The 23222-nt window shown below is 38.9% G+C and overlaps 2 protein-coding genes across 2 annotated transcripts; one reads left to right on the top strand and one right to left on the bottom strand.

The window, feature by feature from the left end:
• The first annotated feature begins 4351 nt into the window (after positions 1–4351).
• Positions 4352–6299, top strand: LOC105667932 (uncharacterized). Its single transcript, XM_067347871.1, has 3 exons — positions 4352–4601; positions 4856–5004; positions 5370–6299. The coding sequence occupies exons 1-3, from the start codon at positions 4352–4354 to the stop codon at positions 6297–6299; spliced, it is 1329 nt and encodes a 442-aa protein (XP_067203972.1).
• Positions 6300–6994: 695 nt separating this feature from the next.
• Positions 6995–17932, bottom strand: LOC136999950 (uncharacterized). Its single transcript, XM_067355187.1, has 10 exons — positions 13803–17932; positions 13051–13531; positions 12299–12779; positions 11547–12027; positions 10795–11275; positions 10043–10523; positions 9291–9771; positions 8539–9019; positions 7787–8267; positions 6995–7515 (listed from the first exon to the last, which is right to left on the bottom strand). Exons 8-9 carry the CDS (start codon positions 8673–8675, stop codon positions 7802–7804), a joined length of 603 nt encoding a protein of 200 aa, XP_067211288.1. The 5' UTR covers positions 8676–9019; positions 9291–9771; positions 10043–10523; positions 10795–11275; positions 11547–12027; positions 12299–12779; positions 13051–13531; positions 13803–17932; the 3' UTR covers positions 6995–7515; positions 7787–7801.
• Between the last annotated feature and the right edge of the window lie 5290 nt (positions 17933–23222).

The raw sequence follows: 23222 nt of genomic DNA, 5'->3' as shown, positions 1-23222 counted from the left end.
AAATCTGGTTTGTTCAAAAAATCGACAAATTTTGAGATGAGAAAACAAGTTAAAATTCGCTGTTACAACAAAATAATTAATTTTTAATAAATTTATTTTACTATTGCAATGAATTGTCGCCATTAATACAAACTTTGATAATAAGATAAAAATAAATTTCTTATTATATATTAGCAATATAATTTGTGTGCAGATTTAAAAACTAATTTCGGTAAATAAAATTATTATCTATAACAAATCTCTTTGCTGTTCAAATAATAATCAACTGTAAGAAATTTTGCTACGATAGCTTACATAAAATTTACTGCGGCAGCAAATACTTTTTTTCTATGTATTAACAAGTTTTATCTTTTATTTTATGTATAATCTTTTTTTTTAAATATTTTTTTTCTTCTATTTTTTCTTATATAAAAAAAATATAAATAAATATATAAACATATATAAATATATAAACATAAGTACATTATTTAGAATAAAAATATATTAGGTTATTTAAAAAATTTGTAATAATTTTTATAATAAAATTGAAAACTATTTTTATATGTTTAGAGTCATCTTTGTTCAGTAATATATGCACCATTGTTTTCGACAACTTTTGGCCATCTTTAACAACTTGTGCATACATTATTAAATAAAGATATATAAACATATAAAAATTGTTTTCAATTCTGTCATCAAAAAATTCTACAAACTCTCTGAATAATTCAATATATTTTGTTCTGATCTGTCAATCATGAAATACATTTAGGAAATATTCCAGGATTAAATATTCATCAACGCATCTAAGTCCTAGCCTATCCATTTTAAGATAATAAATCGAAGAAATAGTGTACCTTTTATAATTTTATTCAAAGTATTCTGGTGTATGATTATATTTTTAATATTATATGATTAATATTTAATATATATGGATTCAAAGGGCTATTAGACTGATGAAAGTTGCTTCAACTTCGGGCTCAATCAAAATCAAAATTAGAAACACTTTGCTTTTTTTTAATGTATTAGTAACACATAATTAAATTTAATATAAATTAAAACTAAAAAAATAAGTACTTCGTTCTTTTAAAAACAAATGCACGTACAACTCAAAATACTTTTAAAAAATACAAGAGAATAAAACTTTGATATAACTACTATAAGGCAATAAAAATTATACGACCTGCAAAGTGTCTCGCGTTTATATATTTTTACACCATTATTTGATCCATTATCTTAATAATAAAAGACAAATTAAACTAACTCACCGATTGATGCGCAGCAGCGGAGTTGTCGTTCTGTTGATCTGCATAGTTGATCTGTAAAACACGAAATAAATCAAAATTATAGCAGCGTTCACAATATGAAATATTTGTGAAATCATAAAAAATATTGAGTACATCGAACTTTTAATTCGTTTTCTAAGCAAATTTGTAATAAAAGAATTATTAAAAAAGTTTAATTATTTAAATAAAAAGTAAAAAAATATGCGAATAAATTCTAATAATGATAAATATTAACTAATGTGAATTTTTTGTCTTTCAAATATTTTAATGTGTGTACAATATTTTCAACAAATAAATGAATTATTGCTTACCGTAAAGTTGCTCCGCCGGCGCCCGATGCTCCTCCTGAGCCTCCTCCTCCTCTCAGTGGTCCTTCGAAGCACTCACATTGAATCTCACGCGTTCGCGGCGCATGCATTGCTCGCATGCGTACCTGAATACGAAAATCGCGCGATACTTAAAACGGCACTCCCGACATCACAGGCGAATCGAACCGAATTGTCCAAGCTGTGACGTTACGCGCGAATTCCGTCCGCGTTTCAGACGACCACATTTACCAATTGGGGCACGATTCTCTCAAAACAGAAGGCAAAGATAAGCTTGAAGAAGATGAGGTGATTAGTCATCCAATCAACCGACTAGATACAAGACATCTGAAAAGCAATCGGTAGCGTTTGACTAACTCCGGTAGCCGTCCTCGACTACCTTTGACAGTCCGGCTATCTGTACAACTAGCGCGCTGCACGTAGAACCGAAGATTGCCCTGCCGTAGTGGAGATTTTATGATTGAAACCGACCTTTCCCTCCCCCGAGCCAAGCCTAAAGTCAAAAAAAATCGTGTCCCAATATTTGTCATACAGCAAAAATGCGTTCATCTATAGATTCGCTATAACTCTCGGCATTAACGGCACTCCCGACGCGCATTTTGTTATACTATACGACGGAACGAATATATTTTGTAGCACCGATTACGCGCACAAAGTTGATCTGTAAAATAAAAAAATAAATGCAGATTAGTGTTTGAAATAATTAATATTTATAAAATAATTACTGCGCACATTAAACTTTATATTCATTTATTTATGCACACGTCTAAACAAAGAATTAAATTTTTAAATTTAAATTTAACTCAAATTTACTTGAAATAAATTAAGGAATATAATTGTATTATTCACTTATGCTTCTGAAGCTTTGTTATATCATATTGTGATCATTCTGTGTGTAATACGGATACATAGTTCTATCTTTTATTTTAATCAAAATAGCTCTTTGATTGAAACAATACTGGTGTTTTAAATCAGTCCCTGCACTATTATTTTTAAAAAATAACGTTTTTAACGATAAATTACTTACCACAATGTTGTTTTGCCGTCGCCTGATGCCTCCTAGGCCCCCTAGACGGGCCGCATCCAGGTCGGTTGGGCCAAAGTAAGGGCCTTAATCCTCGAGGAGAGGCCCTTACAATGTTTTAGGAGCTGCAGAAAAAATAAAGGTGGGGGAGGCGGGAACCCCGGACGCGGCCTTGGCCCCCGCGTCAGCTCCCGCAGGAACGGTAATGGTGGTGGTGGGTGTTCCGAACGCGGCATTGGCCCCCGCGTCCGCCCCCACAGAAAACAACAAGGAGGTGGGCACATCGAGCGTGGCATTGGCCTCCGCGCCCGCCCAAAAATCAATCGCGGAGGCGACCTCAGAGGAGGATGAGACCCCCTGGATTAAGCCGAAGGAGGAGAGGCCCAAGGGGGACTTTGAACGGCGTGGTGTTGGCAAACACAAGCCAACACCGACCGCTAAGGAGTCAGAGGTGATCAGCAACTGGAAGATTCCGACTAGGGCCGTGCCACCCTTAAGGATCCTCCAGGCGAATGTGAACCACTCCGCCGTGGCACAGGATTTGTTCCTACAAACCATGGCGGAGGGTGGATTTGAATTGGGGGTGGCCACGGAGCTCTACTGGAGGACCACCCCCATTGGTTTACGGATCCCACGGGTGAGGGGGTCGCCATCTACTGGCGGCCCACCGCGAACTTCTTCCCAAGCTCCAAGTTTGGGGCCGGGCTGGACTACGTAATGGTGGAGTGGGAGGATTATTTTATCCTCGGGTGTTACGTCTTACCGAGGTGGAAGCTCCCCTCCTTTAAAACCTTCCTGTCAGGGCTTGGGGACTGCATTCGTAGATGCCTCTCCCGACCCACCATTGTTGCGGGGGATTTCAACACCTGGTCGATGTTATGGAATTCTTCGCGAACCGACAGGGGGGGGGGGGGAGATAGGGCGGCGGCACTCGGCCTGTGTCTGTTAAACACAGGCTCGAGGAGCACCTGCGTGCGTACCCGGGGGGAGTCCATCGTGGATCTCACGTAGACTTCTCCGTCGGCCGCACGCGGGGTTACGGGTTGGAGGGTGGAAGAAGACCTGGACTCGGGTTCCGATCATCGATATATCGTGATCGAGGCCTCGACCACCTCAACCGTAACGCTCGGCCGTCGCCGGCGTAGCACCCCGAAAAGGGGCTGGGTCCTTCGGAAGATGGAGGAGGACGTCCTGATGGCGGTTGTTTTGGCGGAATCCTAGCCGATGCCATCCGGTCAGGCCGTATACTTGGATCAGGAAGCCATGAGGGTCGTGGGCATGGTTGAAAACGCGTGTGACGCGTCCATGCCACGATCTAAATGGTCCCCCAATAGGACGATGCACTGGTGGACCGGGGAGATCGCCGAGCTTAGGCGTCTTTCCTCGGCCGCCAGGCGCAGATTCCTGCGAACACGCAGAAGAGGGGATCACGCCGAAACGACTATAGCTTTGGAGAGGTTTCGTGCGGCGCAAAACGCCCTCCGAGCCGCCATCGAAACAGCGAAGGCCAGGGTGTGAAAGGAGCTTATTTCCACCCTGGACCGGGAATCCGTGGGGACGTCTCTTCAAGATAGTTCTCAAGAAGTTGAAACCAAGGGCGCCCCCGACTGCAAAGAAACTTAAACCGGAATTTTTCGGGAATATTGTGGACACACTGTTCCTAGTAGGGGGAACTATTATCCCTCCCCCCCACAGTTGGGGAGGTGTGGCCCGAGGAGCCGGCAGTCTCGGCAGAGGAAATGTCCGCAGTGCGGGCCAGGCTTGGCGGTGCGGCCAAGGCGTCTAGACCCGACGGAACTCCCGGCAGGTCATGGGCCCTGGCGACGAGGGTGCTGGGCGATCGGATGGGGCGGCTGTTCACCGCCTGCCTCAGATCCGGTGCCTTCTCCTCGCGGTGGAGGAGAGCCAATCTGGTTCTCCTCCAAAAAGATGGCAAGCCGCCGGAGCAACCCTCCGCATACCGGCCTATATGCTTGCTGGATGAGGCGGGTAAGCTCTATGAGCGAGTAATCGTAGGACGCCTCGTTCAGCACCTGTCTCGGGATGGTTCCACTTCAAGTGATAAACAATACGGCTTCCGGGAGGGACGGTCGACTTTGGATGCAATACGCCACGTCTGTTTTTTCTCGGAGGCCGTAGTGGAGAAGGGGGGGGGAGGTGGCACTAGCGGTATTGTTGGATATTGTGAACGCCTTCAACTCCCTCCCCTGGGACTGTCTTGGGCAGCATTTGAACATCTTCAGCTGCTCCCGTATCTCCGGGCAGTCCTGTGGGACTACCTCCGGGGCAGAACGTTCGCATACAAGGACGGAACAGGCGCGGTGTGCGAGAGGAGGATGTACCGCGGGGTTCCACAGGGGTCTGTTTTGGGCCTGATGCTGTGGAATTTCGGGTACGATGTAGTGCTTCGAGCGGTCCTTCCCCCTGGCTTTGACGTCGTCTGTTACGCCGACGACACACTTGTCATGGCTCGGGGGGAGGATTGAAAAGAGGCCGCGGCTGTAGCAACCGCAGCCGTGGCCAGCGTAGTGCGCGTAATACGGGGCCTAGGATTAGAGGTGGCTCCTCAAAAGACAAAAACCCTGTTCTTCTACAAGAAAAAAGAAGCCCTGTTCTTCTACAAGAAGACAGGAGGAAGACCACCTTCGACATACATTAACGTCGGAGGGTCCCGAATCCCTGTGGGGTTCCAGATAAAATATCTGGGCTTTACCCTGGATGGACTCTAAGAGTTCATACAGCATTTCGATGCTCTAGCTCCCAGAGTGGACCTCCCAGGATGGCGAAAGCGTTGTGTCGCCTCCTGCCCAATCTCGACGATCCAGGTGCCAAAGTCCGGCACCTTTACACGAACACCGTCCGATTGGTATTTCTTTACGGGGCACCGATTTGGGCAAACGACTGATGGCCAATAAACGCGCCAGCGCCTTGGTGCGTAAGGCCGATCGGCGCATGGCCATCAGGGTCGCCCGTTGTTATCGGACGGTGTCGTACGTGGCGTCCACGACCCTGGCAAAGGTGCTCCCGTTCGACCTAGTCGCTAGTTCGCGCGCCGAAGCTTATCGGTGCGCGATTGAGGTCGGACGGAGTGGCATTTCCCCGGAAATCATTCCCAAGAAAATGGAAAGGGAAAAGGCGAGGGCCCGGAGGTGGGCGCTCAGAGAGTGGAAACACCGACTGGGCGAACACAATACTCCGGGTCTTCCGGAACTGAAGACCGTCGAGACTATCCAGCCCTGCCTACAGAAGTGGGTAGGCAGGAGGGGAGGCGGAATTTCGTTCTGCCTGGCGCAGGTTTTCACCGGGTATGATTGCTTTGGTGACTACCTGTGCCGAATAGGTAAGCAGCGCACTACGCGGTGCTACCATTGCGCGGCCAACCGGGACTCGGCGCAGCACACGCTGGAGGAGTGCCCAGCGTGGACCGTAGAGCGTCGGGCCCTGGTCGAAATGGTGGGCGGAGACCTCTCTCTTCCTTCCCTGGTTAGAGGGATGTTGGAGAGAGAGGAGAGTTGGGTGGCAGTCTCCTCCTTCTGTGAGACGGTAATGTCTCGGAAGGAGAAGGTTGAGCGGGAGAGAAGGGGGGAGGGAGGCACGACCTCCTCTCAGAGAAGGAGGAGGAGGGGCCAAGGAGGTGGCCGGATAAGGCCATGCCCTCCGCGCCTAGGCGTGAATAACGCGCCGTGATAATGCTGGGTGGGAGATGGGAGAGCCTAGCGACCTCTCTCTTTTTCACCCCGGTGGGCTCCGAAGGGTGGTCCGCTGAGACCTCTCTTCGGGGCAAGAGGTACACAGTTCCCTCCGCTGGAGGAACCGTGAGGAACCCAACAACTCCTGTAAGGACTATTCCCAATCGCTGGTAAAAGACGGGGACTTTGATTCCAAACCCCCGGATGCCTGGACCCGTTAGGCGTGTTATTCACGACACCAGGATAGGGGAGTAAACCTCGATAAAAAATCCGGGATCTTGCCAGTCTTGTTAGCACGCCGGTATTTCGACATGACGGCTGGCCGTGCACGAGGGGGGGGGGGGGGAATAGGTGGCGACTTACACCGTAACCCCAAGTATGGGGCCGAAGGCCGGTGCTTTACACGAGCCGCGAGGGTTAGTCTTGATCGACAACCGTCTTAGTGGAAAGAGAACCACGATAAAAACACCCAGAAAAGACAACTCCGTGAAGTTGACAACTCACGGAGACTCAGTGCTCAAATTACATGTTATGTAAGACAATTTTTCCTTTATTTCCCATAATTTTTAATCAAATTTTTATACATTGAGAAAAAACTAATTTTTTAGTAAATATTCAGTAAAAACTTTAATTTAACTTCATTGTAAGTTGAAAGAATTGAAATTATTTGCTTTTCAAGGAAAAAAATATTATTATGATACTAAAATACCTATTAATAAATAAATGCAATTACCTGAAAGATGATTCGTTAGGCCTCGTATATTTTATTGGCGTTGGTGTTGACGTTAGCGTCAGCGTGGGCGTGGGCGTTGACGATGGCGTAGGAGTTGGTGTTGGCGTAGGCTTTGGCGTTGGCGTAGGTTTTAGCATTAGCGTAGACTACGGCGTTGGGGGCTGGCGTGCGCTTTGGCGACGGCGTGGGCGTAGACGCGTCCGCAAACTTGATCATTGACATAGGCGTGGCCGCAGAGCCATTCTTCAATAAGTCGCTAATGTCCAGCATTAGCGACGAATTATAGAGTGGCCCGTAGCTATGTAGCCTAGCCCAACCGTAGCCGCAGCCGCATTCGTAGGCACCAGCCGTAGCCGCAGCCGCAACCGTTGCCGGCAGCCCTTGCCGTAGCCATAGCCGTAGCCGTAACCGTAGCCGCAGCCGTAGCCATAGCCGTAGCGGTTGCCATCCATCATACGCAACGGACAAGAGCGGAGTTGATCTGTAAAATACAAAATCGAGTTCAGATTAATAATGTGTTAAACTTAGTATTTTATAAATAAAATTATTGTACATATTAAATTTTTTCTTTATTTCCCATAATTTTTAATCAAATTCTTATACATTGAGAAAAAACTAATTTTTTAGTAAATATTCAGTAAAAACTTTAATTTAACTTCATTGTAAGTTGAAAGAATTGAAATTATTTGCTTTTCAAGGAAAAAAATATTATTATGATACTAAAATACCTATTAATAAATAAATGCAATTACCTGAAAGATGATTCGTTAGGCCTCGTATATTTTATTGGCGTTGGTGTTGACGTTAGCGTCAGCGTGGGCGTGGGCGTTGACGATGGCGTAGGAGTTGGTGTTGGCGTAGGCTTTGGCGTTGGCGTAGGTTTTAGCATTAGCGTAGACTACGGCGTTGGGGGCTGGCGTGCGCTTTGGCGACGGCGTGGGCGTAGACGCGTCCGCAAACTTGATCATTGACATAGGCGTGGCCGCAGGGCCATTCTTCAATAAGTCGCTAATGTCCAGCATTAGCGACGAATTATAGAGTGGCCCGTAGCTATGTAGCCTAGCCCAACCGTAGCCGCAGCCGCATTCGTAGTCACCAGCCGTAGCCGCAGCCGCAACCGTTGCCGGCAGCCCTTGCCGTAGCCATAGCCGTAGCCGTAACCGTAGCCGCAGCCGTAGCCATAGCCGTAGCGGTTGCCATCCATCATACGCAACGGACAAGAGCGGAGTTGATCTGTAAAATACAAAATCGAGTTCAGATTAATAATGTGTTAAACTTAGTATTTTATAAATAAAATTATTGTACATATTAAATTTTTTCTTTATTTCCCATAATTTTTAATCAAATTCTTATACATTGAGAAAAAACTAATTTTTTAGTAAATATTCAGTAAAAACTTTAATTTAACTTCATTGTAAGTTGAAAGAATTGAAATTATTTGCTTTTCAAGGAAAAAAATATTATTATGATACTAAAATACCTATTAATAAATAAATGCAATTACCTGAAAGATGATTCGTTAGGCCTCGTATATTTTATTGGCGTTGGTGTTGACGTTAGCGTCAGCGTGGGCGTGGGCGTTGACGATGGCGTAGGAGTTGGTGTTGGCGTAGGCTTTGGCGTTGGCGTAGGTTTTAGCATTAGCGTAGACTACGGCGTTGGGGGCTGGCGTGCGCTTTGGCGACGGCGTGGGCGTAGACGCGTCCGCAAACTTGATCATTGACATAGGCGTGGCCGCAGGGCCATTCTTCAATAAGTCGCTAATGTCCAGCATTAGCGACGAATTATAGAGTGGCCCGTAGCTATGTAGCCTAGCCCAACCGTAGCCGCAGCCGCATTCGTAGGCACCAGCCGTAGCCGCAGCCGCAACCGTTGCCGGCAGCCCTTGCCGTAGCCATAGCCGTAGCCGTAACCGTAGCCGCAGCCGTAGCCATAGCCGTAGCGGTTGCCATCCATCATACGCAACGGACAAGAGCGGAGTTGATCTGTAAAATACAAAATCGAGTTCAGATTAATAATGTGTTAAACTTAGTATTTTATAAATAAAATTATTGTACATATTAAATTTTTTCTTTATTTCCCATAATTTTTAATCAAATTCTTATACATTGAGAAAAAACTAATTTTTTAGTAAATATTCAGTAAAAACTTTAATTTAACTTCATTGTAAGTTGAAAGAATTGAAATTATTTGCTTTTCAAGGAAAAAAATATTATTATGATACTAAAATACCTATTAATAAATAAATGCAATTACCTGAAAGATGATTCGTTAGGCCTCGTATATTTTATTGGCGTTGGTGTTGACGTTAGCGTCAGCGTGGGCGTGGGCGTTGACGATGGCGTAGGAGTTGGTGTTGGCGTAGGCTTTGGCGTTGGCGTAGGTTTTAGCATTAGCGTAGACTACGGCGTTGGGGGCTGGCGTGCGCTTTGGCGACGGCGTGGGCGTAGACGCGTCCGCAAACTTGATCATTGACATAGGCGTGGCCGCAGAGCCATTCTTCAATAAGTCGCTAATGTCCAGCATTAGCGACGAATTATAGAGTGGCCCGTAGCTATGTAGCCTAGCCCAACCGTAGCCGCAGCCGCATTCGTAGGCACCAGCCGTAGCCGCAGCCGCAACCGTTGCCGGCAGCCCTTGCCGTAGCCATAGCCGTAGCCGTAACCGTAGCCGCAGCCGTAGCCATAGCCGTAGCGGTTGCCATCCATCATACGCAACGGACAAGAGCGGAGTTGATCTGTAAAATACAAAATCGAGTTCAGATTAATAATGTGTTAAACTTAGTATTTTATAAATAAAATTATTGTACATATTAAATTTTTTCTTTATTTCCCATAATTTTTAATCAAATTCTTATACATTGAGAAAAAACTAATTTTTTAGTAAATATTCAGTAAAAACTTTAATTTAACTTCATTGTAAGTTGAAAGAATTGAAATTATTTGCTTTTCAAGGAAAAAAATATTATTATGATACTAAAATACCTATTAATAAATAAATGCAATTACCTGAAAGATGATTCGTTAGGCCTCGTATATTTTATTGGCGTTGGTGTTGACGTTAGCGTCAGCGTGGGCGTGGGCGTTGACGATGGCGTAGGAGTTGGTGTTGGCGTAGGCTTTGGCGTTGGCGTAGGTTTTAGCATTAGCGTAGACTACGGCGTTGGGGGCTGGCGTGCGCTTTGGCGACGGCGTGGGCGTAGACGCGTCCGCAAACTTGATCATTGACATAGGCGTGGCCGCAGAGCCATTCTTCAATAAGTCGCTAATGTCCAGCATTAGCGACGAATTATAGAGTGGCCCGTAGCTATGTAGCCTAGCCCAACCGTAGCCGCAGCCGCATTCGTAGGCACCAGCCGTAGCCGCAGCCGCAACCGTTGCCGGCAGCCCTTGCCGTAGCCATAGCCGTAGCCGTAACCGTAGCCGCAGCCGTAGCCATAGCCGTAGCGGTTGCCATCCATCATACGCAACGGACAAGAGCGGAGTTGATCTGTAAAATACAAAATCGAGTTCAGATTAATAATGTGTTAAACTTAGTATTTTATAAATAAAATTATTGTACATATTAAATTTTTTCTTTATTTCCCATAATTTTTAATCAAATTCTTATACATTGAGAAAAAACTAATTTTTTAGTAAATATTCAGTAAAAACTTTAATTTAACTTCATTGTAAGTTGAAAGAATTGAAATTATTTGCTTTTCAAGGAAAAAAATATTATTATGATACTAAAATACCTATTAATAAATAAATGCAATTACCTGAAAGATGATTCGTTAGGCCTCGTATATTTTATTGGCGTTGGTGTTGACGTTAGCGTCAGCGTGGGCGTGGGCGTTGACGATGGCGTAGGAGTTGGTGTTGGCGTAGGCTTTGGCGTTGGCGTAGGTTTTAGCATTAGCGTAGACTACGGCGTTGGGGGCTGGCGTGCGCTTTGGCGACGGCGTGGGCGTAGACGCGTCCGCAAACTTGATCATTGACATAGGCGTGGCCGCAGGGCCATTCTTCAATAAGTCGCTAATGTCCAGCATTAGCGACGAATTATAGAGTGGCCCGTAGCTATGTAGCCTAGCCCAACCGTAGCCGCAGCCGCATTCGTAGGCACCAGCCGTAGCCGCAGCCGCAACCGTTGCCGGCAGCCCTTGCCGTAGCCATAGCCGTAGCCGTAACCGTAGCCGCAGCCGTAGCCATAGCCGTAGCGGTTGCCATCCATCATACGCAACGGACAAGAGCGGAGTTGATCTGTAAAATACAAAATCGAGTTCAGATTAATAATGTGTTAAACTTAGTATTTTATAAATAAAATTATTGTACATATTAAATTTTTTCTTTATTTCCCATAATTTTTAATCAAATTCTTATACATTGAGAAAAAACTAATTTTTTAGTAAATATTCAGTAAAAACTTTAATTTAACTTCATTGTAAGTTGAAAGAATTGAAATTATTTGCTTTTCAAGGAAAAAAATATTATTATGATACTAAAATACCTATTAATAAATAAATGCAATTACCTGAAAGATGATTCGTTAGGCCTCGTATATTTTATTGGCGTTGGTGTTGACGTTAGCGTCAGCGTGGGCGTGGGCGTTGACGATGGCGTAGGAGTTGGTGTTGGCGTAGGCTTTGGCGTTGGCGTAGGTTTTAGCATTAGCGTAGACTACGGCGTTGGGGGCTGGCGTGCGCTTTGGCGACGGCGTGGGCGTAGACGCGTCCGCAAACTTGATCATTGACATAGGCGTGGCCGCAGGGCCATTCTTCAATAAGTCGCTAATGTCCAGCATTAGCGACGAATTATAGAGTGGCCCGTAGCTATGTAGCCTAGCCCAACCGTAGCCGCAGCCGCATTCGTAGGCACCAGCCGTAGCCGCAGCCGCAACCGTTGCCGGCAGCCCTTGCCGTAGCCATAGCCGTAGCCGTAACCGTAGCCGCAGCCGTAGCCATAGCCGTAGCGGTTGCCATCCATCATACGCAACGGACAAGAGCGGAGTTGATCTGTAAAATACAAAATCGAGTTCAGATTAATAATGTGTTAAACTTAGTATTTTATAAATAAAATTATTGTACATATTAAATTTTTTCTTTATTTCCCATAATTTTTAATCAAATTCTTATACATTGAGAAAAAACTAATTTTTTAGTAAATATTCAGTAAAAACTTTAATTTAACTTCATTGTAAGTTGAAAGAATTGAAATTATTTGCTTTTCAAGGAAAAAAATATTATTATGATACTAAAATACCTATTAATAAATAAATGCAATTACCTGAAAGATGATTCGTTAGGCCTCGTATATTTTATTGGCGTTGGTGTTGACGTTAGCGTCAGCGTGGGCGTGGGCGTTGACGATGGCGTAGGAGTTGGTGTTGGCGTAGGCTTTGGCGTTGGCGTAGGTTTTAGCATTAGCGTAGACTACGGCGTTGGGGGCTGGCGTGCGCTTTGGCGACGGCGTGGGCGTAGACGCGTCCGCAAACTTGATCATTGACATAGGCGTGGCCGCAGGGCCATTCTTCAATAAGTCGCTAATGTCCAGCATTAGCGACGAATTATAGAGTGGCCCGTAGCTATGTAGCCTAGCCCAACCGTAGCCGCAGCCGCATTCGTAGGCACCAGCCGTAGCCGCAGCCGCAACCGTTGCCGGCAGCCCTTGCCGTAGCCATAGCCGTAGCCGTAACCGTAGCCGCAGCCGTAGCCATAGCCGTAGCGGTTGCCATCCATCATACGCAACGGACAAGAGCGGAGTTGATCTGTAAAATACAAAATCGAGTTCAGATTAATAATGTGTTAAACTTAGTATTTTATAAATAAAATTATTGTACATATTAAATTTTTTCTTTATTTCCCATAATTTTTAATCAAATTCTTATACATTGAGAAAAAACTAATTTTTTAGTAAATATTCAGTAAAAACTTTAATTTAACTTCATTGTAAGTTGAAAGAATTGAAATTATTTGCTTTTCAAGGAAAAAAATATTATTATGATACTAAAATACCTATTAATAAATAAATGCAATTACCTGAAAGATGATTCGTTAGGCCTCGTATATTTTATTGGCGTTGGTGTTGACGTTAGCGTCAGCGTGGGCGTGGGCGTTGACGATGGCGTAGGAGTTGGTGTTGGCGTAGGCTTTGGCGTTGGCGTAGGTTTTAGCATTAGCGTAGACTACGGCGTTGGGGGCTGGCGTGCGCTTTGGCGACGGCGTGGGCGTAGACGCGTCCGCAAACTTGATCATTGACATAGGCGTGGCCGCAGGGCCATTCTTCAATAAGTCGCTAATGTCCAGCATTAGCGACGAATTATAGAGTGGCCCGTAGCTATGTAGCCTAGCCCAACCGTAGCCGCAGCCGCATTCGTAGGCACCAGCCGTAGCCGCAGCCGCAACCGTTGCCGGCAGCCCTTGCCGTAGCCATAGCCGTAGCCGTAACCGTAGCCGCAGCCGTAGCCATAGCCGTAGCGGTTGCCATCCATCATACGCAACGGACAAGAGCGGAGTTGATCTGTAAAATACAAAATCGAGTTCAGATTAATAATGTGTTAAACTTAGTATTTTATAAATAAAATTATTGTACATATTAAATTTTTTCTTTATTTCCCATAATTTTTAATCAAATTCTTATACATTGAGAAAAAACTAATTTTTTAGTAAATATTCAGTAAAAACTTTAATTTAACTTCATTGTAAGTTGAAAGAATTGAAATTATTTGCTTTTCAAGGAAAAAAATATTATTATGATACTAAAATACCTATTAATAAATAAATGCAATTACCTGAAAGATGATTCGTTAGGCCTCGTATATTTTATTGGCGTTGGTGTTGACGTTAGCGTCAGCGTGGGCGTGGGCGTTGACGATGGCGTAGGAGTTGGTGTTGGCGTAGGCTTTGGCGTTGGCGTAGGTTTTAGCATTAGCGTAGACTACGGCGTTGGGGGCTGGCGTGCGCTTTGGCGACGGCGTGGGCGTAGACGCGTCCGCAAACTTGATCATTGACATAGGCGTGGCCGCAGGGCCATTCTTCAATAAGTCGCTAATGTCCAGCATTAGCGACGAATTATAGAGTGGCCCGTAGCTATGTAGCCTAGCCCAACCGTAGCCGCAGCCGCATTCGTAGGCACCAGCCGTAGCCGCAGCCGCAACCGTTGCCGGCAGCCCTTGCCGTAGCCATAGCCGTAGCCGTAACCGTAGCCGCAGCCGTAGCCATAGCCGTAGCGGTTGCCATCCATCATACGCAACGGACAAGAGCGGAGTTGATCTGTAAAATACAAAATCGAGTTCAGATTAATAATGTGTTAAACTTAGTATTTTATAAATAAAATTATTGTACATATTAAATTTTTTCTTTATTTCCCATAATTTTTAATCAAATTCTTATACATTGAGGAAAAACTAACTTTTTAGTAAATATTCAGTAAAAACTTTAATTTAACTTTATTGTAAGTTGGAAGAATTGAAATTATTTGCTTTTCAAGGAATAAAATATTATTATTGTAAAAGTAAAATATTACATTACATTAAATAAATTCAATCACTTTAAAGATGATTCGCTAGGGCCCAATTGTTATAATCATTTCAATGCATTACATGCGCTCGCCACATAAGAGCCATTGATCGACTCGTGGCAATGCTGTGTCGAGGGTACGTTAGCTTCTCCTTCAGGATGGTTTACCCTTTAAATCCTTAAGGATAAACCACCATCCTGAAGGATACTGAGCCCTCCCACCACGACAAGGTGTACCCATGGGAGGGAAGAATTATTAATTGTAATATGACTTATGTTGGACAGACGAAAAGACAACTTAACACCAGAATAAAAGAACATAAAAACGACATTAATAAGAAGAGCTGTTCTTCTTCTGTCATTTCCAAACACAGAATTGATTCTTCCCATGATTTTGATTGGAATAATGTTAAGATATTGGACGGTGAACCCTCTTATCCGAAAAGACTGATTTCTAAAATGGTCTTTATTAAAAGACAAAATGCAGGGCTCAATAATCAAAACGACACGGATCATTTACCTGATGCCTATCTCCCGATTATTAATTTAATTCCTCCTCTATAAATTTTTTTTTCCTCCTTTTTCCTCTACCTATTTCCTTTTACCCCCATCTTTCTCCTTCCCTATTGACTCCTTCCCCTCCCCCCCTTTCTCCCTTTCTACCGTCAATTGGAATTTCTGAATTTCAACAACCAATTACGATACCAATAACAAATTACGATCACTAAAATATTCAAGTTCAACATGTAAAGACATCTGGTCTTAACTTTTCCATCTCGTTCCTTCTACTTGGGCGAGCGCTTCTCCATCATGTAATTAATACAAGTACGTTTATCTTTTTTCTTAATTTTACCTTCTTTTTATTTTATTTATTTTAACTATTATTGTATTTTTTTGCATCTATTGCAGTCCTATCTAATTTATTAACGAACAACAATATGGTCGATAAAGGATTGCAAATACGTCTTTTACATCTTTTAATTATTTAATCATTGCGGGCGAATTTTATATTTTATTGTTTCTTATTTTGTACATTGAAGAAGGCCTGATGGCAGGCTGAAACGTTTGTAAACATTTTTAATGAATATATCATAACCTTTGCACGAAAATCTAGCATTGTGGCTCTTTACGCTCCTTATTGATTTTATTTGATTTAAGAATTATTAATACCTTGCAATCTGGAAAAATATAATTTTAGCAATAGCTAATAAAATGATCTAAAACGATTCGTTAATAATAAACATATCTAAATATACGTAAAACGTAATTAGAATAAGTAACACCGGAATGAAAATCCTGAACGCGGAAGCTCATAACAATAAAAGCTATCAATCAATAGCTATAATATTTAGAAAGATATTTCTAATATCGGTAGATATTTAGAAAGTATTGGAGTAAATTATTATAATTTACATTTAAAATCAAGTACTTATTTTATTTTCACTATAAACATATTTATTGAAATATTGTTATCACCTTGATTACGATATATAATAATAATTCTTCTTCTCATGATCTTTGTATTTTCAATTGATTAATTAAAAAGGTTAAACGATCGAATATATATTATTTCACATTTGATTCAAAAGGTAATGGGCACAGAACGTTGGTAAACTGTGGCTTAGTGAAATAATAAGTCCGCGAAATCAGTTTTCGTAAATCGATCTTCCGCGTTAAATCGTGTGCGCAATCGAGTGCGTCGTGCGCATTGATTATCAAAAACATTTTTTAACATTGTCTAAACGAATTCAAAAAAGTGAGAAGATAGTGGATTATTTCTCATCTAAAGTGACTCAATTGTAAATCGTCGAATCTGTTTCATTCAATCAAAATTAAATTAAAGAAAATGGCAGAGAAATTAAAAACACTTTATGTTATCAAATTTAATGGAAGTAGTTATCATCAATGGAAATTTCAAATAAAATGTGCTTTAAGAGCAAAAGGACTTTATGAAATTGCGACAGGAGTTGCATTAAAACCGAATAATGATCGTCCTGCGGAAAAACAAGAATGGTTAAAAGATGATGCAACTGCTATGTTCATTCTCACATCTACTCTTGAGGTTACTCAAATCACTTTAATCGAAAATTGTCAGACTTCAAAAGAAATAGTCGACAAATTAGATTCAATTTATGAGCAGAAAAGTGAATTGAATAAAATGTTAGTGCATGAACATTTTCATCAATATGTAATGAATTCAACAGACACTGTCGCAATTTGCAACACGTTGCAAAAGTTGAAAATCTTGCACGTCAAATCAAGGACTATTAGTGAACTGATTAGTGATACAGCAATTATCACGAAAATCATCGGAACTATTCCAATTAAATATAGAAACTTCAGACAAGCTTGGTTATCTACATCAGAAGATAAACAAACACTTATTAATTTGACAACACGTTTACTAGATGAAGAGGCTTTTCTAACTTCCAACGAACAAAAAGAAAATGCATTGATCGCATTGTCAAAAACTAAAGAAGGCGATAAAGTTTCAAAGAATCAAAAATCAGGATTTAATAAGAAATCCAATTATGTGCTATAATTGTCAAAAGAAAGGACATTATGCATCTGAATGTAAGGTTTCGAAAAAATTACGTGAAACTAAACAAGATTCGTCGAAAGAAAAACAACAAAGCAATTTTTCAGCTTTTACTGTAAGTAAAGAAGAAAAAGATATGCATATTAAAACTGAAGATGCTTGGATTATAGATAGTGGATCTTCAAAACATATGTCATATCGTCGTGATTTCTTTAATACACTTGATGAAACAATGAAAAATGTAAAAGTTTCACTTGGAGACAATCGACAATTAGACGTCAAAGGAACTGGAATAATTAAAATTCAAAAACTTATAAACAATAAATGGCATGATTCAATAATTGAAAATGTACTTTATGTTCCAGAGCTAAAGAAGAATTTATTTTCTGAAGGAATACTTACAAAGAGAGAAATGAAGATTGTAAAAGAAGAATTTTAACAGAATAATAATGCAGTTTCGAACAATTTCGAATCTTGAAGTAAATACCGTCCAGAAAAATGATTTTAAACTATGGCATAAAAGATTGGCATGAAAGACATATCAATTAACGTTCCTTATAAAAATTAATCAATGAAGGAGCTTTGAATAAAATAAAATTTACTTCTCAACATCAATTTTTATGTGAAGCATGTATATATGAAAAACAGCATTGTCAATCTTTTACAAAAACAAGAAGTTACATGCACGGAAAACCTTGTGAACGAATCTTCAGCGATTTATGTGGTCCAATATTAGTCACCTCTACAGTGCCGGATCTACACATAAGCTAAATAAGCTACAGCTTAGGGGCTTCACATTATAAGGAGGCCTCCTTAATATAGAAAAAATAAAAAAAAATGTATTTTTTGTTAATAAAATTGTTAATAAAATAATAACAGCACAAAATTATTCAAATAATAAAAAATTATTTTTTATTGTTATAGCCTTTTTTATCAATTATGTTTTTTATATTTATCACAACAAAAAATAATTTATTACAATATTTTTTTGCGAAAAGCCGTAAATTACAAAATTATATATCTCCTTTCTTTTATTTTCTTTTTTTCGGGTTTTCCTATTATAGCTAAAAAAATATATATATAATATAGATATACAGGGTGTCTGGCAATAATCGCCCCACCGGTCATATACAGGTAGAGGAGGTCAAATCGAGTAGAAAAGTCCTTTACCATTTTTTAATTTTCATAATAAGTACTGAGTAATTAACGAAAAAAGATCGGCGAATCCGCGCGAGTAAAGCGCGCGCGGTGAGAAGGACATCCCACTGCTATGCGATCACTAGGCGCGCGATGAAGCGTTGGGAGGAGCGCTCTACAAATGACAATGGCAACATACGAGCGGCGCGTAACGCTAGATCCTTGTGTCCTAGTGATCGCGTAGCAGTGGGACGTCCTTCTCACCGCGCGCGCTTTACTCGCGCGGATTCGCCGATCTTTTTTCGTTAATTACTCAGTACTTATTATGAAAATTAAAAAATGGTAAAGGACTTTTCTACTCGATTTGACCTCCTCTACCTGTATATGACCGGTGGGGCGATTATTGCCAGACACCCTGTATATACATATATCGGAAACTCTTTATTTGTAACTATGAAGACGGCATGATACATCTGTGGTCTGACGTACCATACCTGCAATTGTTTTTATGTTCAATTGTCTCCGATATCAGAATAGCTAGGTCGCTTGAATGCTTCTCTGACGTAGACAACAGTTTATTTCTGATTTACTTCCGTGCTGGTTCAAGTTTTATTTAAAATTTTTAATTAAAAATGAAAAGAAGTTTTGCAAGTGGATATCAAAAGAGGAAGAAGAAGAAGTTATTAGAAGCTAAATTATCTAATTTACCTCAAATTAATAGTTATTTTAAAATACCAGAAGGAGAATACATGAAGGAGGATTTATTTATTAGGAGTCAACCTGACGTACCAACTATTTCTACAGATATGTCTACAAATATTCCTACAGATACTGCGTCTAATTCTGAAACTGCAGACTGCAGAACAGAAGCTGTTTCTCCTATTATTTCTCAAGATAGTTATATACTAAAAAATAAACAACAAACAAACAATATAAATGCGAATAAATAGGCATATCCACGTTCATGCTTTACTCATTTCTTTTCATCTGTTAACTTTCGCTTTCAATTAAAGTTAGTGTTTGCATTTACATGCAATAAAAGCAAAAATGTCAAACAATATAGTAATTATGCAAATTTTATTGTAATTATTAATATAATAAAACATTCTATTCAAATTTTATTTGAAAAATTATTATTATTATAGTTATAAAAAGCATGATTTACAAAGCTAATAATTATTATCGCTAAATTTATTCAGATTTTATTTATTCGATTTTTTGTTCTATTTCTTTAAAATGATTTCCAATTAGCATTATTCTGTAACTTTTTTATTTTATACTTAATTTTTATTGTAAATAATAATATTATAATAATTAATAACAATATAATAATAATTTAATTATGAATAATAAACACGAGAATAAAAAACAATATACGATTTTTTCTTCAAACAATAACAAATAAATATGTGATATATTCACATATAAGTTACAAATATATATATATATATATATATTTTTTTTTTATCATCTTTTGAACAAATTGAACAAAATACGAACTGAACGTTATTCACATTTATATTTGCATTTATTTTATAGTATTCATATTTTCTAAAAATTATATATAAGAACGGAAATTTGCATTCGTTTTTTCATTCAAGATTTCTTTGATCTATATCCGTTTAAAAAAAAGAAAACTATATTTGATTATAATATTTTAGACTATAAAATAAGAAGTTCTCAAGAAAATATCAATACAAAATATAGTGATGTCGGTCTATGGAATACTTTAACTAAGGATGATATTTCATTTTGGGTTCAAAAAAGACCTGCTGATTGCCAAAACTGGCAGGATTCATTTGAAAAATCCAAACAGATATATAAAAATCAAGCAAGATATTGCTCTCGAGGGCTTTTCTATTCCACAAAAATTAATGGCGAAAAATATAGTCGAGAATGGTTAGTGTATTCTCCATCAACTGGATGTGTTTATTGTTTTGTATGCAAGCTTTTTTCAAATTCAAACTGCACCTTAGCCAATAATGGCTTTAATGATTGGCGGAACTCCATTGTAATTAAACAACATGAGAATTTAAATTGTCATAGAGCAGCTTTACTCACATATTTAACAAGGAAAGGTGAATCTCTACTTTAAATACAAAATTAGAAAAACAAATTATAAAAGAACAAAAATATTGGAGGCAAGTACTTCAACGTATTGTTGCAGTCGTATCTACGTTGGCAGAACGAGGATTGCCATTTCGGGGCACTGAAGAAAAATTTGATTCACCTCAAAATGGAAATTTTCTTGGATTATTAGAATTAATTGCTCAATTTGATCCATTTCTCGCTGATCATATAAGCCGTTATGGGAATTCTGGAAAACCATCATATTTATCTAAAACAATATGTAATGAAATTATTGATTTAATGGCTGAAAAAGTAAGAAACTCTATTTTTGAAGATTTAAGAAAAGCAGGATATTTTAGTTTATCTGTTGATTCCACACCTGATTACTCACATATTGATCAATTAACTGTTATTGTAAGATATGTATTTCCTCATGATGGTTATCCCGTCGAACGATTTTTAACATTTATATCAATAGAAAACAATTCTGGAGAAAATTTGGCCAATTTGATATTTAATTATATTATAAATGAGTGTAAAATTGATTTTAACAAATGTAGAAGACAATCCTATGATAACGCAGCCAATATGTCAGGAAGATATAAGGGTATGCAACAAAAAATTTTAGAAAAATATAAATATGCTGTATATATTCCTTGTGCTGGACATTCGTTAAATTTAGTTGGACGCGCTGCAGTTAATTGTTGTATAGATGCAGTAAACTTTTTTGCGATTTTGCAACAAATATACATATTTTTTTCTGCTTCGACAAAACGATGGTCTATTTTAAAATCGAGTTTGGGATCCAATTCTGAAATTCCAAAATGTCTTTCTGATACAAGATGGGAAGCAAATGTTGAGGCTACAAGAGCAGTTTTAAAAAATTACGATTTAATTATTGATGCTTTGAAAACATTTCAAGATAATGAATATGAAAATGGCGAAACTAAAAGAGAAGCATCTATTATTCACGAGAAAATAAAAGAACTTGAATTTATGTTTATGCTTATATTATATAATAATATATTAGAAGAGTTTCAAAAAACCAGCAAAATATTACAAGATCCTCAAACATCATTAAATATATGTTCAAAAATGTATGCATATTTATCAGAGTTTATAAAAAAAAGCAGAAATGATTTCGATAAATTTGAACAAAATGCGAAAGAAAATTAAAAGACGACATAGATTATAAGAACGTAAAGAAAAGAAGAAGATTTAGAAAAGTACAAATTAATGATGGAAGTGCACTCGATATTGATGATCTTTCTCCTAGAGATCGATTCCGAATAAAATCTTTTATCCCTATTATGGACGCTTTAGAAACCAATATACAGAAAAGAGCTGAAGTGTATGAAAATATTTCAAACAAATTTTCATTTCTTCTAAATTTTGATCTAAAAGACAACAAATTGACAGAAAATGTAAAAGTATTAGTAAATAATTACCCTGATGATATAGATGAAAATTTATGCGAAGAGATAAAACATTTTCACTTATATATAAAAAAAAATTATTTTGAAATAAAAGACTATACTTTTCAAAGCTTATATAATATAATAATAAAAGATAATGTGCAGTCAGTTTTTCCAAATGTCGAAACTATATTTCGAATTTTTCTAACTTTAATGATAAGTAATTGCTCTGGAGAAAGATCATTTAGCAGGCTGAAAAGAGTAAAAAATGAATGTCGTGCAAGCATGCTGCAAAGAAAACTATGTTCTTTGAGTATTTTATATATAGAGAGTGATAAACTGAGAACTTTGTCATTTGAAGATATTGTAACAGACTTCGCAATAAGAAAAGCACGAAAACGAATGTTTTAAATAAAATTGGATCCCGATATTGTATACTATTCGTTTGTAATGTGAGTTGCAATAAATGCGGACATATATATTTGTATATACATAGGTATGTATATTGTTGTATATTATGTTTTGTTATTTCTATAAGTCCGCTGCAATAGGTTTTTTTTTTTTTTTTGCTCAAACTATCGCAAAAATTAAATTTTCAAGAAATATGGGGGCCTCTTTAAAATCATAGCTTAGGGGCCACAAAATCGTAATTTCGACCCTGCACCTCTATTGAAAGTGCAAACTATTTTACATTATTCAAAGACGATTATTCAGGATATCGTATTGTATCGTTTCTAAAACACAAATCTGATTTATTGGAAGTATTCAAAGAATTCACAAGATTAGTGAAAAATAAGAAGGGTTATTCTGTTAAAATTCTTCACACAGACAATGAAACAAAGTAATATAAAAGTTATTTTAAAAAAACGCTTCTCAAATTTTAACTTTGAAAACAAATATCTCAGTGAAGATGCGTTGTAGAAAAAAATTTTATAGCAACTTATGAGGTTATTTTTATCTGTTCTACATGCCCACGAGAGATTGCCCACCTTTACCGAAACACCTTGTATATTGCCCTCTTCATTTTTCACCAAAACAATACACAAAATAACATAAAATAGAAATAATATTAAATAAAAGGAAAATGTACCTTCATCATTTCTTTGAACTTAATATTCCAATTATAAAAATTAATATAATAATTTATTTGTTATCAAGATGTCAATAAAGGTGTTTAAACATTAAAAAAATTTATGGAAAATTTAAAAGATTTTACTTGGAAAGAGCAAAGTATCTCATAAAACGGTAGAAAACTTTACTATCTCGATCGTGAAAATTATTATCTATACATTTAAACATCTAAACGCCAGTACTTTTAATATAATACTATATTTGCGCAAAAAATTTCTTTCATTTTTCGAAAGAAAATCTTGCTGTTTGCTCACCCGAAGTTTTGTCATTATCTTTGTCACCGACAAACTGCAAACTCACTGTCAAAGCAGAAGTTTCAAAATTTATCGATGTAAAGAAATAAAAAGAATACAAAATTTGTATAAAATTATTTAATCTTGCCTATCCAAAAATCCTACCTA

Source organism: Linepithema humile, chromosome 1 (genome assembly GCF_040581485.1).
Source record: "Linepithema humile isolate Giens D197 chromosome 1, Lhum_UNIL_v1.0, whole genome shotgun sequence".
Taxonomy (NCBI): domain Eukaryota; kingdom Metazoa; phylum Arthropoda; class Insecta; order Hymenoptera; family Formicidae; genus Linepithema; species Linepithema humile.
Note: the sequence above shows the minus strand (reverse complement) of the source record. Positions and strands in the feature narration are given on the sequence as shown.

What these genes read in the sequence shown, in the direction of transcription:
- LOC105667932 (XM_067347871.1), top strand. Translation starts at nt 4,352, where the DNA reads ATGTCCGCAGTGCGGGCCAGGCTTGGCGGTGCGGCCAAGGCGTCTAGA. An exon ending in ATGCTTGCTGGATGAGGCGG is followed by an intron (nt 4,602 to 4,855) that starts GTAAGCTCTATG and finishes GAACATCTTCAG; the next exon opens with CTGCTCCCGTATCTCCGGGC. An exon ending in CTGATGCTGTGGAATTTCGG is followed by an intron (nt 5,005 to 5,369) that starts GTACGATGTAGT and finishes TCGATGCTCTAG; the next exon opens with CTCCCAGAGTGGACCTCCCA.
- LOC136999950 (XM_067355187.1), bottom strand. Translation starts at nt 8,675, where the DNA reads ATGCTAAAACCTACGCCAACGCCAAAGCCTACGCCAACACCAACTCCT. An exon ending in CCTAACGAATCATCTTTCAG is followed by an intron (nt 8,268 to 8,538) that starts GTAATTGCATTT and finishes TGTATTTTACAG; the next exon opens with ATCAACTCCGCTCTTGTCCG.